The sequence below is a fragment of the Tauraco erythrolophus genome, chromosome 1 (genome assembly GCF_009769465.1).
Source record: "Tauraco erythrolophus isolate bTauEry1 chromosome 1, bTauEry1.pri, whole genome shotgun sequence".
Taxonomy (NCBI): Eukaryota; Metazoa; Chordata; class Aves; order Musophagiformes; family Musophagidae; genus Tauraco; species Tauraco erythrolophus.
Window position 1 is genome coordinate 31268253 of NC_141465.1, and position 19864 is coordinate 31288116.

At 37.1% G+C, this 19864-nt stretch overlaps 1 protein-coding gene across 1 annotated transcript in view; it reads right to left on the reverse strand.

Moving 5' to 3' along the window:
• SYNJ1 (synaptojanin 1) overlaps nucleotides 1–19864 on the reverse strand; it is a 69772-nt gene that overhangs the window by 36487 nt on the left and 13421 nt on the right. Inside the window, 9 exon segments of the mRNA XM_086617716.1 lie at nucleotides 2555–2578; nucleotides 4314–4479; nucleotides 7606–7758; nucleotides 10537–10618; nucleotides 12576–12745; nucleotides 14029–14125; nucleotides 14715–14776; nucleotides 15567–15650; nucleotides 16887–17112. Coding sequence (XP_086473842.1) covers nucleotides 2555–2578; nucleotides 4314–4479; nucleotides 7606–7758; nucleotides 10537–10618; nucleotides 12576–12745; nucleotides 14029–14125; nucleotides 14715–14776; nucleotides 15567–15650; nucleotides 16887–17112 — 1064 coding nt within the window.

Consider the following 19864-nt stretch of genomic DNA (forward strand, 5'->3'; position numbering starts at 1 on the left):
TGTCCACAACTTTGCTATTCTCTTAAAATGGGAGACTTGTCTGAACAATTATTAAGAGCTTCCTCGTTTCTTTCCCTCCTCCTCTCCCTTCATTTTCTCAGGTATTGAGAACATACTTTTTTCCTCTCATCCAGAAACTAACCATCTGATCTGGTTTCACTGAACCTGCTTCCCAGAGGTAGCACAACAGACCTTATTAAGGCAACAGCTCAGAAACAGCTGTTTAAATTTCTGAACACATAGTAAAATCTGAACATACGAACATTAGGAATATTTTATTTTAAATAATAGTTTCTGGGAACAAGGAGATGATGAAGCGTTGCCCAGCTGACGAGTACTCGCAGCTCTCTCAAAAATACAGAATATGTATATATCACTTCTCCCCAAATGGAGCAGCTTCATGTAAAGAGCTTAAGTTAGAACAAAAAGAAGAACTTCCACTAAGAATTAGAAAAGTTTGAAAACAGAGTTCAAGGCATTATGTTGTGTTGATAACTTAGAATTACAATAACTAAGAGTTTTCAGAAGCTTCTTAAATTGAAGAGATCTTTCATGTCATTTTCCTCTATCTGGCTCATCCCTACACATTCTTATTATTACATATCACTTTTTCATGTTCACAGTATTGCTGAATCCTCCAAAGCCAACCTCTCATTCTAAGCCCAACATCACAGACATTGGTCAAGATACTACTGCAATGTCTCAAAGCAGAAGATCAGGAGTTAACTATGAAGTTCCCTCTTCACGCCTTCTCTTCACCAGAGTTTCACCTAAATAGATTTGGGTCATGCGCAGAGGTAACCATATGTCAGTGGTTTTGACTGTACTTTCGCTCCACAAAACACAAGTGTCAGCATGTTATTTCAAATCATTCCAGTACAACCTTAACCTTTGCTGAGAGATATTACAATTACAAAACCAGTCTGTCTCATGTAAGAACACAAGCAGGTAGAGCCTTCTAATGGCGAGTCAGATGAAGTCACAAATTGTACTGAAGAATTTTACTTCTTATTGTAAACAAAACATTTAGGCAAAACAAAAATACAGACGCTCCCAAACCAGATAAAAAAGCAAATTCCTCTACAGCTAAAATACAGCAGTTGCAAAAGTGAAATCCAAATGATGGGTTGCCTCTTTTCATAACTCACACCCAAGCACAACTGCAATATTTTTCGCCCATTATATTTTCACTTTTCTTGTATTAAAGAGCTTTTCTTGTAATAAGGGATTCTGGGGCACAGGAATGCCAGATCTAAACACTAGTAGGAAAATGTAAGCCCTGTGATAGTTTGATATGTGGGGGGGGGTGTTCTGGTGGCAGGGGAGGGGATTTGCTCCCTGTGCCACCAGATCTGAGTCCCATCCCCCCCGGGGGAGGTTGAGCCAAGGCGGCGCCTCTGCGAATTGCCCTATTTAAGTTGGGACAAAGGGGCGGGAAAGGGCTTTTTGCTCAGGAGCGAGGAGAGAGCAGGAGGGCGCTGCCCTCGCTCCGGGCTCCCGGCTCCCGGCCGAGCGGCCGCTCGGGCCCGGGCCGGCGCCATGTGCTCAAGATGGCGCCGGGGGAGCCGCATGGGGGACTCGGTAAGCGCCCCATTCCCGGGGTGCCCGCCGGGCCGAGCTCCCCCAGAGAGGATTAAGAGCTAAGAGAAGACAACCACAACGACCGGGTCAGCAAAGATGGACCAGGAGGAGGTGTGCTGGAGCTGAGGCTTCCCTTGCAAATCGGTGTGAGATAGCAGGCGGCCCCCCTGCAGCCAGGGTGTACTCGGCGGAGCAGCGACCCACTCGTGGCCCGTGGAGAAACCCACGTCGGGAAGGAGATGCCTGAGCCCAGACGAGGTCGTGGAGCAGGGGATGCGCGACCAGGTACTGTTGATAATGGGGCATGGAATGCACGACGAGGTCGTGGAGGCATCTGGAGACCGTGGGACGACCCACGCCGACGCGAGTGGCAGCAGCTCCCTAAGAGGCCGAGACTGGTAAAGCCCGAACTGGTGCGATCCATGGGGAGGATTGCAATCCTGCGGGCAGGACTTACTTTGGAAAAGTTTGGGGACTTTTTCTTTGTGAGTAGGGGATCCACCGAAGCAAGGGAAAAATGGTGTAAAGACTCCTCCTCCTTTTAAGAAAAGGAGCGGCAGTGAACAACATGGACGGACTGACCTGCACTTCCCATTCCTGTCTCCCTGCGCCGCCGGGGGGGGGTTTGAGCCAGGAACGAAAGGAAACGGGGTGGGGAGGTTGTTGTGTTTAAGATCGGGCTTTGTTTTCTCTTTTCTCCTCTCAAGTAACCGGTTTCGTTCCCTTTTGTCTTTTGTTTAGTAACTGTTAATAAATTGTTTTGTTTTTTTTTAAGAAGATAAGCCTGAGTCATGTTTTGCCCGAGACCATGGTTGGTGGGTGCTCCCGCTCGGTTCTTGTCTCGACCCTCAGTCCAAAAAAAAAAAAACCACGACAAGCCCACAACCAAGTGTTATGCAAACAGGCACAAGAAAAAAGCCAGAGAATAACGATAGCTGCTCAGATATTTACAGCTTAATTTACTATACTATACCTGATTGTAATGATTGCTCTGAAACTACGGATGCAGTAAGAAGGAAACAAGAAAAAAAACAGTCAAATAAGTCATTGGTTTTTAAAATTTTCCAGCAATATGTGAGAGAGCATGCTATAATATACAATTTATTACACATAACCGTTTGCATCAGTTAAAGCACATCTTTTATGCTGTAAAATCTAAAAAGTTCCACAACAGTATTAACAAATTATCTTTTTTTGCTTTATTAATAATGGATTTAGGTATGATGAAGTATCTATTTAATTCACCACCTAGTAGACAATGCAAAGACATACGTGCACTGAAGAGATTCATTCCTCAGCTGACAGGAGCTGCAAATACTGACAGGACAGCTCACTTTCACAGAGAAAGTGAGAAGAAACAAAAACAGCTTTCAACTAATTTTGAGGTGAGACTGATTTAGCAGGTTTCAGATACAATAAATGCTGCAATAATACGAAACCTGGTGGTAAAGAAATGAGAGGAAAACAGCCTGTCAGGTTCCACATAGGAAATATATAAATATCCACAAGATGAAGACTATTATTGGGCAAGAATTATTTTTTCTTGTGCCACAGATTTTCACTGAAGCTTTGACACATTTTTTTCTCATTCTAGGATGAGAAGTGTCCAGAAGAAAGGGGAGAAAAAGAAAGGAAAATTTAAGAATGTTATTAATCCCTAAAACCAGCAGTAACCCACGACTTAGGACACTCTTACCTGGGATCTGGGAAACAAAAAGTTCCTTCTTTGCCCAAGAATTCACTCCTCTATCTTTTACATCCCAGGGGAGTACTTTAAACACAGTCCTACACCTGGCCCACTTACTATTTGTCTGCCCATCATTGCTGCAGAAGGATGGGACATGACTGCAGTCCTGGGGACTGTGTGTAGGCTACACCTCTGTTTGGGGACGCAGGACGCTGTGGTTCAGCTCCTTGTTCTGAGTAGGTGAACCAGCTGTCTGTAACCAGATGTCCCAAGTCCCACATGGCTACTCTGCCTAAGCAGAGTTCCTTATCGAAATCTCTCCGATTTTGATATAGAATTTCACCCAAAGCCTGACAAGCTTTTGTGGTGCACACTTTCCTGGGAAAGACTTCTCACAAAAAAAAAAAAACCACAAACAAACATTTTGTGATGGAAATCCATTCATCAGGAATTTTCTGATAGCTCGTGTTATCTTAAATTTTCTTCCATTACCAACACCCTTTTTGTTCCTCAGTACCTTAGAAACCAAAAATGAAGATAAATACTAGCATTCTTAATCTTGAGAAAAGAATAAATGTTTTCTATCTAGTTTAACACCATGGCGAGAATTTATTCACTGACACGACAGACCAAATTAAGGAAGACATTTAGCAAGCAATAAAAAACCCTAATGTTTTAATAAATCAGGATTTTTTTTCCCCAAATTCAGCATGTAATTGTCACGATTAATACTTGCTATAAACGGATTTGAAGACCCGAACAGAACACATCTAACATGCATCTACTGTAAAGTTCTGACAAACATGCTCCACAAATATTTACTTATTACACCACCAGACATCAACAAAACATATATAGAAAAGAAATTACTTCAGCATGTTAGTTTGGTAATATTAGTAAAGCAGAAGTAACTTTCATCTTTTAATAAGCCAACAGAATATAAAATAGCATTTATACTTTCCAATATTGCTTTGAAAACAGACTCCATACAGCTTTCTTACACCAAATAGTTATCAGACAGATTAAAATCCTGAAAGACACATACCGCGTAAACTGCTGGTGGTTAAGAGAGCCCGTGCTTTATCTGCTAAATCACTATTTAGGGTATTTCCCAATAATAAAACATCAATGGCCTCCTGCTTGGAGCTATCAAAAAAGTTATTTTGAATCGTTCTGGTCACAGAACGAGCACCATCCTTCAGCTTTCCAGCCTGTTAGGGAGGAACACGTATAAAATATTTTATGTTGGACATTACTCACAAAAACATTGCCAATATTCAGTAACATATTTGTAAACTGCATTAACAATTTCAAAATCTAAGGCAATTTCCTTACTTAAGCACTAAATAGTCTTCTGAGCCTACTCTACTATATGTGCTTTTTTCCCCAAATGTTAAACAACACAGTTAATACCTTCAAGGTGCATCTAACAATCAGATTATTCTAGCTTAAATTATTTAAATTAAACAAAATACTGCAGGGAGGGAAATAATTGTTTTTTCCTAAACTCTTGGTCTTCAAAAATTAAATTGATACAGTGCCATATTTATGCCATGTTAAGAGATTTTGGGCTTTTCCCCAAATAGTGAGAGATGAGCAAGCACTTGAGTCCAAATGTCACGATACACGAATATGTATGTATGTATATGCACATATGAGCATATTAGTTCAGAATTCACGTTCTGAAAAATCCATGTTAAAAAAAGTGATAGCTTCAACTTCTTAAGACCCCTTAACTTTTTAAAATAGCATGCAAGTCTCATGCAGTATCCCAGAAGGAACATATACACTAATCTACAGCTACACACATACGAAGACGCTGTCATTGCACACACAGCTCACATTGAACAGTTCTCCAAAAGAACAGCGTCCAACTACATGAACTAAACAAGAATCTCTAAGAGATGTGCTGCTACTACAGATATTCTCTGTGGATCAGACACCTATAGGGTAATGCAATTAACATATCATGCAGTCTCATACTTGATTCAAAAACCAGCAGTGTTAACCTGTGTACTCAGCACTGACGATTTCACAGGCACAAAGACATTTTCTTGATTACAGAGTTTATTATCTTAGGCACTTCTGTATATTTTGCTTGTAAGATGCATGTAAACACATGCTATTACATTTATATGAAATATAGACTGTAATCCATCAGGGATGCTGCATGGCATTGTATTATTATAAAAAAAAAATACTCAAAGTTCACAGCTTGCATTATTCATGAAGGTCTCTTAAATACATAAGAAAAAAAAGACAAAAGATTAAGAAAACTACAAAACCAACCCATCATTTAGTTCTATGAATTGTACTAGAAAAGAAGAAAGAAACTACTCTTTTGTCAAGGGTAAGTAGTAGTAAATTGGCACCATGATTTTTGGAAGATAATGTGGATGAGGTGTTGGGGAGCATACTATTGCAATAGGATTTTAATAGGATGCTGCTCCCTTTCTGTCAGAAAATGTGTAACTTATGACATGATCCAAAAAACCACACTCACCATTCACACATCAGGCAATTAATTGAAAGGAACCCAGAGAAAGCAAAAGAAAGAGTAGGTAAGGAGTTAGATGTAACAAGTATTATAATACTTCAAAAAGGACTGTTTTTCAGTATAAAATATACATTAACACATTTAAGGTTAAAATATTTTTTCTCCTATACTAAATTTCTGTATTTTTACTTTTGAGTTCTCTTGGACTCTGAAGAATTAAACTGATGAGCAAGAAATGGATGCTTTTCAAACATCAAAGTTTTCATTTGAGAAATGAGAATAAGAATTGCAACTTAAAAACTACATTTTAAAATATATTATCAGACTACTCAAGTAGATATCGAGTTGTGACCTGGTCAAGTTTCACCAAAAGAATGGCAAGGACTGTTCGGCTTTGCAAGTATTAAAGATCCTCTTCGAATAAATGGACTTCTGTCAGGGACACTGTGTTTGATTTACGCAATGTGGTGCCCATTAACAGTTGTACCAGGGCAGGGATGCCTGAAACAATGAATTGCCTATTCTGCCTTATTACAAAGACAGCAGAGTAAACGTATTCTGTATTTTACGGATTAAAAATTGAAATGTAAATACAGTAAATGCATTTTATAGAGTAAAAAATATCTAAGCAGCCAAATAAATGGCAGAAAAGAATTAATTTAGAAAAAGAAACAAGTAAGGTTGAGCGAGAAAGTCAGGAGAAGGTGAGACACCCCATAAAATACTTACTGTCGTTTTCCTGATCGTCTGGGCAACATTTTTGTAAGAAAATAAAACTAAACTTCTTTAACCAAATTCCACTCTATACTAAAATACAAGCAATTCCCAAATGAAAGAGTCTTGTATGCACCAATTAAGGATAGAATAAGCAACAAGTCTATTTTACTTATTTTCTTTTTAGGTACCTTACTGCAATGCCTCGTATATGTGCAGAGAAGGACCCTGATTTGGTTTGAATGTACACGTGAAGGAAAAACAAAACAGTTGACCATGAGTACACAGTATTTAATATCAAATGAGAAGCAGTGCATTCTTGAATAAAAAGAACAGTATGAAAATAAATTCTTGAAAGAACTAAGGGCAAAAATTGCTATGGTTCAACATTTGTTTGTATTGATGGGTATCACCTGATAAGAGAATTATGGAAACAAAAAAAGCAACATTGTTAGAAGAAAAATAAAAGACAGAATTAGAAAATCTGAACAACTCAGGCATCAACAGACACCAAAAAAGTTGAAGAAAAACAGAGCATTACACTGTCATGTAGTACAGAATTGTTATCACAAAATTAGAAAGCAAGGTAGAAATAGAATTTGGTTTTTTTTCAGTTATTGCAAAATTAAAAAGAAATAGCTGGAGGAATATGCAAACAAAAACCACCTAGCTGCAACCTGTTAAATTTTAACACTGTTAATAAACATTAAAAGCACGAACAACAACATCCAGTGAAACACATTTTAAAAGAAAGGAGATAAAGTGAATGAAGGCAGAGGTACAGAGAGAAAAATGAAAATATTCAAAGAAACTAAAGTTGATTTGAATATACATTTTTCTGAACTATGATGCAAAGAAATGAAAGTTTTGAGCTTCATCCTTTCCTACAGAACAGTGTTACCTGGGAGGCATGGGCATGGCTGAGAAAGGATGTATGGAAACAAGATCTGGTTATCAGCATAACCAACCTTTTTATGTTAATTTTTTTTGGTTGGTTGGTTGGTTTTTTTAGGATTACAACAAAAGCACATTTAAAAAAAAACACCTCATAGTTGTTATACTAATAACAGAATATTTAAAAACCTATACTGAATACTGCTATCGTTTTTAATAAAATGTACTTTACCTTAGCTTTTCCTTCAAGGGCTCCAGTTCCAGCATAAATTTTACTGACAGAATCACCGTTCACAGACCACATGGATCGGAAAACTTCCTGAAAGCGAGTAACCAACTGAGGCTTCTCGGCTAATCCTAATACCTCCAGTTGTTTTGTTAGCATCTGCAACAGTTGAAGACAACAATTGCAAAAGAAAAATTTTAAAATGTAAAAGGCATATCATATTTTTTCAGCATACATGCACAAAAAAAAACCCAGTCTTTGGTTTATACATATCATTCTGAACAAACTGACACCATGTCATGTTTGAACAGCTGCATCGTATATGTAACTTTAGCACCAGTATTTCATTTTCTTTTAAAGACAGGTAGTAATATAGGGAAGGAATTATGTAGTTGATTTGTAAATATTTTCATCTAAAAATTCACTAGTTACAAGGTAAACTATTTTTGGTTCTCAAGTCCTTCTACTTAGATCATTTAGAATTAGAGCAATTCATATTCTTCCCAAAAAAGTGTAACATCAAACACATTGACCTCTATTATCAAACATACCAGCAACAGAGCTCTGTGATCAGTGAGACAGCAATGGCTTCTGTCATTCACTCTGTTTTCATGTGTAACACACTGCAATCCTTACCCTTACAATCAACATACCTGAATTAATTTTCCACAAAGCACAGTCTACATTATATGCATTTAAATTGCATACATAAAATACACATAAATGTATTACTTTACATTTAAACACATTACTTAAACGTAGCATTATGTTCATGGATGTAGAATGGGGCATTGTACCTTGTTTGAAATCCTGGTTTACAAAATCGTGATTATATTTAAAAAGCCAAGTAAGTTTCTAGTGTTTGTGGCTACCAACATAATACTGAAAATAAATATCATAAATTAAAACTAAATAAAAAAGCTATTTCAAGAGCTTTTGAAGTCTTTAGATCCTTGAGATGCCCAAAAACAAGAAGCAAGAGTCTAAAATGACGAACATAAAATGACACAAAGACAAAATTCTGAAGGCTGGGCAGGTATTAACAAAGGTTACAAAAGGAAACTTGCAGATAAAATTAAGTAGAAATAAACAAGAACAGAAGCTGCAGAAACTGGATGCTTTATCTTGTATTTTTAGGTGGTCATCCAGAGATCATTACATGATATATGAAGTATCTATTGTGTTAAAAAAGTAAGAATTTAAATATCTCGTTTAAATACAATTTTAAAATTAAGTAAGCAGCTCATGAGGATTTACCATTTTCCTTCTCATTAATTAGTTTGATACTTTTAGCTCTCATACTTTAGCTGAAATAATAATTTAGCTCTTGCCAAGGAAGAATTTGGTACATCTAGTCTAAAAAAAAAAAAAAAGACTATATTTAATTCAGTTTGTAAAAGGATAAGAAAGGAAAAAATAGAGCTGCAAAGCTACGTTTGCCATATATGTACTAAACACATTAAGAGTGTATTAAGATTTGTTCTGCCATAGAAAACTACTGCATTATCAGGAAAATATAAGAGGCAATGTTTTGCATGGCTCATTTAAGATAATCTAATTGCTTACTTCGAACTTGCATTTGTATCTACAATGAACTGTTAAACTCCAGCAAACAGATTTAGGAGCAGGAAAGACTTCAAGGTAACCATTTGTCTCTGTCATGGCAAATTCAATAAATGATGGACAGATATTCAAACTACATAATGCAATACAATGCTGTGAGATTTTCAAAGCATACTGCTATTCTTTTCAGTACATAGTGAACTAAAGAAAAGAATAAGAATTTTGTCTTAATTTTGGTAATTAAAAGGTGTGATCTCCTCATGTGGTACATGCAGAGCCGGAAGAGTAGAGAAAAAAAGTCACTAGATCGCTCAGACTGCATTGTATCTGCTACAGTATGTACTGATGTTGAATGAGAGAAAAAATTTCGGAGTATGTGCTTGAAGGTACACAGTTCAGTATTCCGTTTGACTAAAACCGGCAACAGTGTTCACTAGGTAAATGCAGCAGCAAAGCACTACATATTCCAGGATCAGAAATGTTTGCTCTACAGCCAATGGATTTTGCAGTTCTCTCAGAAATTCCTCCTGTAGATGCTAAACCATGAGCATTTTAATTAAGTAACATTCAGAAAACAAAAGAATAATCGTTTTACTTAGTTTGATGTTATAGCACCCCTAATTTTTGATTTTGAAACATGCTAAGGATTTTATCTTCAGGTGTCAAACTTAGTTTATTAAGATGAGTGGAGCTGTCAAAAGTTTTTCAGAGCTACCCTTTCAGCCCTGCCAGTACTATTTTACTCCGTCAGTTCCTATCAGGTTCGTGTGTTCAAGCTTTTCTGTATAAGCCTGCAGGCTAGAACCTTTGTTTCAATAGCAAGCCAATATGATGAAGCACAAACCTGCAGGAAGACTGAATCCCACAGTTAATTATCAATCACTCAACTTGAGTACGGCCAAAGCCTCAACCATGAAATCATCCTGTGAGGAATTCACAGCACAGTGTTGTGAAAATATGAACACACAGCACTGGCAGATGCTACGAACAACAGTAATCCTATATGCTGAAGAACTTCATCTAATAGAGTAACTGTGAATGCATGTGCTTTTGTGAAAGACTACAACATTATTACTCTTTGAGAATTGCAAGCCTGAATATTAACAGACATAAGAAATTGACACTTAAAAAAGAAAGTACATTTTTCATAATGCTGCATGACTACTGTTTAATTACAGCTACTACACAAGTATTGCTTCTGTAGCTACTGAGATCTAGTTGCCTCAGAACAAGGAAAGTATCATGCTATAAATCAAACTGCCATCTACGAAGCATTGTAATTCATCTTTCATAGGGAAAGTAATGCTACTTTTACAGCCTAATTGCTACAGAAGCATCAGCAGCAGCTGTGCATCCGGACACTGTTTTTCCTACCTCTAAGCCAAAGAAAGCCTGCACGCTGTTTGTTCTATCCAGACAGTCCAAGCAGTTTGTTCTGACAGTACCACTTTGAGATCTGTGCCAAGGACAACGAGAGACAGAGAGAGAAAAAAAAACACAACTGAAATAACTCATTTAACACACATATCATCAACAAAGACAGGGACATGAAGATCTGAACCAGAATACTAAATCAGGGAATTGTCAGTGCAATGTTACTGCCACCGCAAGTATGTTTAGAAACGCGTCAGCAACAGAGGGTTAGCTCCAATAACAGCAGTGAATTTTGCAGCAGTGTTCACTATACAAAACTAATTTATTTCCTGCAAATAACAGGAGTCTTTCTTCTCCAGTTTTTCTCAACTCTCCATGCTTGCTCAGTTAAAGTGTGATGCAGGATTAAGTTTTCTTTTCAAACAATCCAACTAACACACTTCCCAAGAACCTCAGGGGGAAATAACAACTTAGTTGAAACAAAAATGAAAAAAAAAAAATATTAGGACAGTTCTTGGATTCGTTTAACTAAAGTAACAAGAATTTGTGATAAAACTGAAGCCAATTTCAACCCCTCATTACTTTCTCTTTCCTCCTCAAATAAAAATTAAAAATAAGCCTCTCCCCCTTAGCTCAACAGATGCTGGAAGCCCTCAGGCACTCTGAATTGCTCCCCTTTGAGAGAAGCCCATTAACTTGTGCTATAAAGCTCTCAGAAAGATCCTATAAGGCAATATCCATGTTCTTCTTGCATGGCTAGGAGTACAAAATTCCAATGGCTCTCCCAGTGACAGACACTTATTCCTTACTTTTGTCATTCCCACTACACATTTGTCCAATTAAGTCAGCAAGGCTTCACCACACTTACTTGAAGATCTAATCATAAATTGTAAGAAGCTTTGAAGAACTTTCTCCAATATTACTTTTTTCATTACTATCTCTGCAGCAACTTGCTATCTGTGTTCAAAAAAAAGCCTGACATTCTCCAAAAGGGATGGGGTCCATGAACTTATAAAAATCATCACTGTATCTTTTATTAATGCAATTCTTCAAGCTATCACAAGCCACAGCCTATTTTGCTTTTGTTCTGTTGTCAGTCTTTTTGATGGGTGATAATATTATTTGAACCTCTATCAAGACCAAATAGTGTCCTCCCAACACACACTTTTAAAGCTTTTTGGAGAATAGTCAGTGACATTTTGAGGCAGAGATGGGACCTAGATGCCTTCCCACTAAATCTGGCACTGGAACCCTCTTTACCTCTCCCGCTGCACTAGAAGATGAAACCCCACTGCATGTGGCACAACTCCCTCACTCAACAATTCTCTTTCTCATGGAGAACCTCACTCAGCAGTTTGCTCTGGCATTAATTAAAAGGAGGAAGGGTGTGGAAGGGAGAAGAGCAGGAACGTTGCTTAGTTCTAGCCCCACTTCCCTTTTCCTGCTGAGATAAGCACAGCCTTTGCTTGAGAAAGAGAGGTGGGGAAACAGGGACAGAAGTACTAGTATAGCAGGACTGGGAGGTACAGAGCAGGGCAGAAAACACGCATCCCATTCATGCTTTGTGGAGAACTGAATCTTTCAAATGGAGGATCCAGGTGCAAACAGATTTAGAAAAAGACTGCACCGAACATCAGCATCTACAACAAAATGAAAATGGTATGCTCCATTGCTGAGGAAAATACGAGTAACATTATACAGGAAGATGGAAAAATATCCATCCACTAATCCCATGTGGATACACCCAAGAAAAAGGACAATTGCTCATTTTCACCAAAATTGTGAGCTCAAAGACCTGAAATTAAGTCATGCCCCATCAATGTCTCAGAGATATTTTCCATTAAGATTTTTAGAATATATTCAAAATGAGACAAAATTTTAATAAAATAAGCGAGTCATATTTCAGTTATTGAGCATCATCTTGGATACAATAAAAACACAACAGAAGTAACATTCTTTTATTTTCTTGCTAAGAGGTGATGAGCATCCCAGAACCATAATTTAATTTGAAGAAATTTACAGAAGTTATACACACAAACCTTTTAACGTCTTTTCCATCAAAATAAAAAAACCCACACTCTAAGAATTTCTGGACTTGAGGTTTAAGCACACTGTGTAGTTTTTCTGCCTTTCCACCTTTAACCATTTGATGATAGTCGAAGTTCACCATTTTGATGTCAGCTGAATGTTCAGATGCTTTCAAATGGCTCTGACATCGTAAAAAGAGAAGAAAAAAAATAAACATACCAATATCTAAATAAGAGGCTATCAATATTTTTAAGTTGTTTTATTAGCTATCTTCTTTATTACACATTTTCTGTTAGGTAAAACGAAACCAGTTTTATCACTATTGTTCAACAAATCACTCAGAACTGATTAATATTTAACCTGTGTCTTTTCTTTTTCTTGTCACAATCAAAGTCAGTTTTTCCTTACTATACTAGGGGTCACCAAGACAGTCTACAACCTGTTCCACTGTAAATGCTTCAATTTTTGAATATCTGTTTCAGTGGAAACTCCCTTCACAAACAGTCATCATTTAAGACATTCCTGCCAGCAACAGGGACTAAGTAAACACTCCATAAACTACTAGTGAAGAAAGACAAATTATTTAGGTTGCTGTGGAGGGTGGCTTGAACAGAACTTTCCCTAATATTCTCTGAAAAAATTTTGAAGTGATCATACAATCTTTGTTGGCAAAGCTATGATCTTCACTGGGCACTGATATCCATCTGGGAGCACTAATGTCTCCTACCAGGACAGCTGGATACAGAAAAGATACCAGTGAATGGTCTAAGATATTCAACCATTAAAATACAAAGGGAAAAGGGAAAGGGAAACAACAGATGGCTATTGACATGTTCTCTGGCTTCAGACAGAACTTCTCAAATTGTCAGTATTTATGGACTACAATGTGACAGTTATTTTTAACTTAACTAGTAGGAATTCATGAAAATGGTCACTTACTGTTAATATCTTCTGAACAAACATTTCTATTGAATCATGAAGCAGCTTTTTATGTTTTAATTGAAAAATTAATTTGTGATTTTTTTGGAAATATTAAGGAATATATCCAGGAATTCCAAGGGAAAGGTTTTTAAAAGAAGCATCCCAGTATTAAATACCACAAAGTATAATTTAGCTATTCACCAATTTTATAGTGCAAAAAAGATTTATTTTATAAATAAGCCACTAACAAGCATAAAATAGGAAAATAATGGAAAAACTCTCAACATTATGTATGTTGCTGTTACAATTTTTTGGTAATCAATGTGAACATAATCAAACACTGATTGTATATAGAGCTTTTACAAATTCATTTCACTTTACGTATTTTAAGCAGTGCTTTTATTATAGATACAATTTTATCTACAAGTGGTAGTTGCTCCAGAGTATAGCACACCTGTTTCATTTTTCGAAGGCTATACAAAAGCTTCATTGCAAAAAGGCAAATTCCAAGGATATGCACAGTGAGGGAATTGTCATACTCACCTGAAAAGCTTTGCTGAGCATGTGCTCCCCTTCTTTTGCCCCAAGTAAATTTACAATAATTTGCTTGCCATATAAATTTTTAAGAGTTTGGAAATGCCTGTTAATAAAGAAAAATTCCACATTCATCTTCTGGCATGCAGAAAATTAACACAAACAACTGCAACACTGACTGAGATGCTGCAGAAATGCACTGGGTACTCTGATAACTGCTGCAAGCCTTTTATTATGTCATGTCCAAAGAAATCAATAAAACTCAATAATGACATACAATCATTGATAGTTATTTATTTAGAGTAATAGCACCAATTTAACATCACATGTTTAGTTAAAACCACAAGGCTGTGAAGCTGAAGTGTCATGACAGGAAGAGAATTAAAATATAAATTTTACTTTTATACAGCAGCTGACAAATATAGATTATTCAGTGTAATCATCCTGTAATTTTTGTTTTCAATTTAACAAAGTATTTCACTATTTTAAATTTGCTTCAAACTTTTCAACAAAGCACTAAAGGCCCAAGAAATTCTGTAAAAGTTTGAAAAAGCGCCCAGGCAGTTTGCTGCTTTGCTCAATCACATGTTTGTATAAACAAAGCCTCCTGTTTGGAATAAGATATCCCATCCTTCTGATGCATCCCTTATCAGAGGTTTGTAGTGCATTAACAAAAATTTAAGACATTTTTTCACCTGTCAAAAGCTGGTGCATTCGCCTCAAAACCCCTTGACATTCTTACACGATGGGATCCCACCTATAACATGAAGATTACATTAAATTATCTGTCTTTACACATTTGATTAATCGTTCTTCAAAGACTGACTTTGATCCTAAATATGGTCTAAAAATTCATTTCACTTTCTAAATTAAATCTCCAAAATTTATTCTCCTTGCTACAGTGTATATTCTTTCCATAGGCTTTTCTAAAATTCCTCTTCTTTTTCTAAAAAACACTTTTTCATTTAATATGCTTCATCATATCATCTAATTACTTCCTGGTTTGAGTAAAAGGTATGTAAATGTTTCAGCAGTTCTACTGCAAAATGCTTGTATGTCTAGTTAAAGAATCTAGAGTCACTGTGAGGCATGAATTTTTTTCACCTTCCCTGTAAAAACTGTATCACAATAGTAGTTACTGATGTAATCCCTCTTTCAAGAAAACTGGGATGCAATTATATCACAGTAACTCTTGATCTATATTGACTTCTTGAAAAGACTTATCCTCAAGAACAAATCAGAAGAAAACAGTCTCTTTGGGGGCCCTTAGATAACTTATTTTAAAATAGTAATTTAATTTAAACCAGAAAAAGTCAGAACTTCAAAAAGAAGATATCTCAAAAGCAATGGACATTCAAATCTTGTGCAAAACAGCATTCAGAGACTCAAAAGCAGCAGGTGTGGTGAATTAAACAATAGCACCAACTTGCTCCCAAAGGATAACCTCATTCTGACAGGTAACTGTGCAGAAATCCTAATTGCTACTGTAAGATGTTTAAAAAGACATGAATAAATTATCTGTATAATTAAATCTATCTCCTGACTACCTGCAGGCCTGGCTGTTCCCAAAATAACGGGACAGATCCTCGAATCTGTATGAAAGACGACACAGAGTCATCTAAAAATATCACCTGTTAAGAAAAAAAAGCATAGTATTAATAGATATTACAGAGAGTAAGGTTTTAGGTTTCTTACCTTTAGCTAAACATAGAGTAAATAAAACATATTTACATATTCCACACTATAAGCTAAAATATTAATTGTGTTCTCTAGACTTTTGTCTCTATTCATTCTGAACAATGCATTAAAAGTTCTGGCACTCTCATGCTTCCTTGCAGAATCATGATTCACAACATCTAAGAAAATACAGCAGACTTATTATTTGGGCCTGAATGACTTCTGTGCTAAGAGTAACCTGTTTTAAAAAACTTGCTAAGATCTTTCTGCAGGAACAGTTAAAATGTACACCAATGCACAGAAAACAACAACACAGCCTACTCAGAACACCTACACAGATTCTGTGCATCAGAATCCAAAATATAGTGGTCTATTAGGTATACAGGAAAGGAAACTTTTAAGTGGAATGATATGCCACAGTCATCTAAAGACATTAGCCTGCCAGGAAACATGGACAAGGAACTGTAACAACGGTGTGCGGACTAAATCCCTGAAATTGGATGTGTACAAGCAGAGCTCTTCCTGGATAAAATTCTACTGAAGTCACCTAGGCTTTGCAAAGAGTCAATGAGTCAACCAAAGATACCTACTCACATGAATACAGTTGCAGGAACAACATCTTGGCAACCGTGTTATCGTAAGAAGTGAGCAAAGAAAGGCCAGTAAAGAATTATTTAATAGCTTCTTACATTTCTGTATAGTAAGGGGAAAGATATGCAATAAAACGCAGCTGAATTACACTGACTTTAAAAATTACCTTTCAGAGGAGCTGTGTTAAGTAACCGTAGGAATGCTTTTCTCTTTCCTGAACCACGAGGTAACATTTATTTGCCAAAAATATCTTTTGCTTGTTTCTAAGGTCTTTTACTTTACTATTAGCTCAGGTCAAAAGTAGTAATACACTTGCCCACAGCTCAGGAGGCTAAAACGAAGTACAGCTGATGGATAACAGCTTCTTAAGCTATTGAAACTCAGACCCATGCATGCCCTTATCCTAAGCTACACTAAAAACTAAGATCATCAAATTACATAATCTACTTAGATTCCTTATTTAGCAGCAAAGGAACTATTCCAATATCTGTTGATTACAGACTTGACTTCTGATCTGTCGATTTACGGCAAAAAACTATCCACACACATGCTTACCTTGAGTTCATGGGCCAAGCAACGTGCACTGTAGCATAACATACCTGCTCTGTTTCAACGAAATTAGCAACATGACCATCGTCGTTTGTTCCCCGGACGTTAAATCTGGTGCCAGCTCGCTCACAGCTTAGTCGTGAAATGAGACAAGCCTTTGCCTGCTTGTGAGCCGCATAAATTGTCCTTATCTCCACTCCTCCACACATGAGACGTAACAACCAGTCATCACAGTTCACACCGTAGTGCTTCAGATGTAAATGCAGTGACTGGTTCCTATTAGTAAAAAAAAAAAAAAAAAATAACTGGAAGGAAATACAATACAGCTCAAATTATTAAGCCAGCTACTAACATTTTATATTTTATGCCCACTACTACAAATACGAAAAGGAAAATACACGTTATAGTTTTATGACATAACTCTTATTTAAACATACTTGAAATATCAAAGTTTACAAGAGAACAGCTTAAACGTTTGCACAATAAGAATATGGGGTGAATTCATGAATTCTAATGACCTTTAAAAAATAACCCTTATAGCCTCTGCTCTTCACCCAGCAAAAAACAACACTCCAAGCTTGTTTGTATTTCTCTACTCAGCCTTGCTTTGAGAAGCCTAAGATTCTCAGACTCTGGGAAAAGTAAGCCAGAATTCCAATTACGAGGTTACTTTTTGTGACGGGTAAAGCACTATTCAATTTCACAACACCAGAAAATAAAGCTAGAAAAAAATTTTTTGTCAATGTACGTTGGTAATTTCTAATATACATCACCATAATGCATCACTTGCCCACACAAGCTTCCAGGAATACATTCACAGTCAACTGATTTCCAAGTTTCTGTAAATATTAATCTCAGGATTAAGTGTTGGTACATAATATACTGCATATACCATTCTCTAATGCCAATAACTGCTCAAATGAAAGAAAGATCCACAATTTGGATATACCTGTGCATTAAGTAGTACCAATCAACACTGTAGTAAGTAAATAAGACTAAAGTTTGGGTTTTGTGAGGTTTTTTTTTATTTTATCTCACTCTAGTGGGGCTTGGCTTTTGATCTTCTTTGGAAACATTCGCTTGTATAAAAAGGAAGTAAAGTATTCTGCACAGCAAAGAAAAGTAAACTCCAGTAAGACAGCTGGTTTTGTCACTGTCCAGAAAATCATACCATAATTGCAAATAACGTATTTGCTATAAAGTTGAACCTATTCACTTTAATTTTAGCCCTTTCATTCTAAACTTCCAATTAAAAAAAGAAAAAACACCACAAAACAACAAACCCCTGCAACTTATCAAACATCTCATTCATTAATGAAGATTCAAATATCACGAATCAAGTCTGCATTCACTTTACAGAAAAGTATACAGCTGCATTACAATAGGGGACTGAGAAAGCAAACAATATCCTTTCCCTGGGCAATCTGAGACCGGAACTTTTGAATAGAAAAAGCCCAAGAAAATGTTACTGGAGTGCATAAGCAGAATATTTTCTTTATTGACTTTTAGTGTTTACATTTCTAGAAGTTGGAATCTGGGATATTCCAGCTACCTCCTGCAAGGATTGATTCTTACTGCAAAAAAAGCCAGGTAACTTAACAAGTTTTATGACAGAGATCAAAATCAGCCAAGCTGATTTGGACAGGGTCAACAGGCATCATCGTTCCTCAAGCCTTGAAATACTGACTTAACAACAGAGAGCCCAGTCTTCTTCCAGGTGCAGAGACAAACAGCTAGGTTCCTATAACTCCTGTAAACCTACATCAAGGCAGGTGTGTTTCTGAACACTACAGCTTATTTTCTGTCATAATACACATATTTTGTCTTATATAAAAATCTGATCATATTCCTCTGTCTGATCAAAATATTGACAAAGAACAGAGTAGCACTGGCACATATGCCACAGCTGGTTGGTGTCCTGTATTTTGGACAGAAGGAGGGAGGAAGATGTCACTTTTCACTTGTTCTAACATTGTACTACCAAGTCTTCAGGACCCTTCCAAGGTTCATGGACACATACATCATTTTCAACAAAGGCAGAAAATATGAGAGCAGAATTTCTTACATGACAGCATGCATCACTGGCATTATTTAAGCTGCCATTGCTGTTCATTGGCAGAAACAGCAGTCTTCCTTTCTCCAATAACTCCACATGAAAACCTACACTTTTTTCAAAACTATTCTGTAAAAAGATCGTGAGTTCAGCAGTCAAGCAATGTGCACTGTAGCATAACATATCTGCTCTTTTTCAACAGAATCAGCAACTTAACAATTATCTGTGTAATAAAACTTTTAAAGCCCTCTCATATGCTGGAAACCCACCTGGAAACCATATATAAACATCACATCGTTTTAGAATCAAGAATGTTCAAAAGATTAAAATTTTCTTTAAAGCTCCATTACCACACTCATTCGAAAAAAACTGACACACTTGATGAAGCATCTCTCACTCTTGTGAGACCCCACCTGGAATACTGCGTTCAGCCTGGAGCCCCCAGCACAAGAAGGACATGGAGCTGCTGGAGCAGGTCCAGAGGAGGGCCACGAAGATGATCCGAGGCCTGGAACACCTCTGCTATGAAGACAGCCTGAGAGAGTTGGGGCTGTTCAGCCTGGAGAAGAGAAGGCTCCGGGGTGATCTTATTGCAGCCTTCCAGTACTTAAAGGGGGCCTACAGGAAAGCTGGAGAGGGACTTTTTACAAGGGCATGTAGTGACAGGACAAAGGGCAATGGCTTTAAACTGAAAGAGGGCAGATTTAGATTAGATATAAGGAAGAAATTTTTCACTCAGAGGGTGGTGAGGCACTGAAACAGGTTGCCCAGAGAGTTTGTGACTGCCCCATCCCTGGAAGTGTTCAAGGCCAGGTTGGATGAGGCTTTGGGCAACCTGGTGTAGTGGAGGGTTTCCCTGCCCATGGCAGGGGGGTTGGAACTAGATGATCTTTGTGGTCCCTTCCAACCCAAACCATTCTATGATTCTATGAAGAATTAAGAGACATCAAAGCTGAAACAACATTATGACAACTG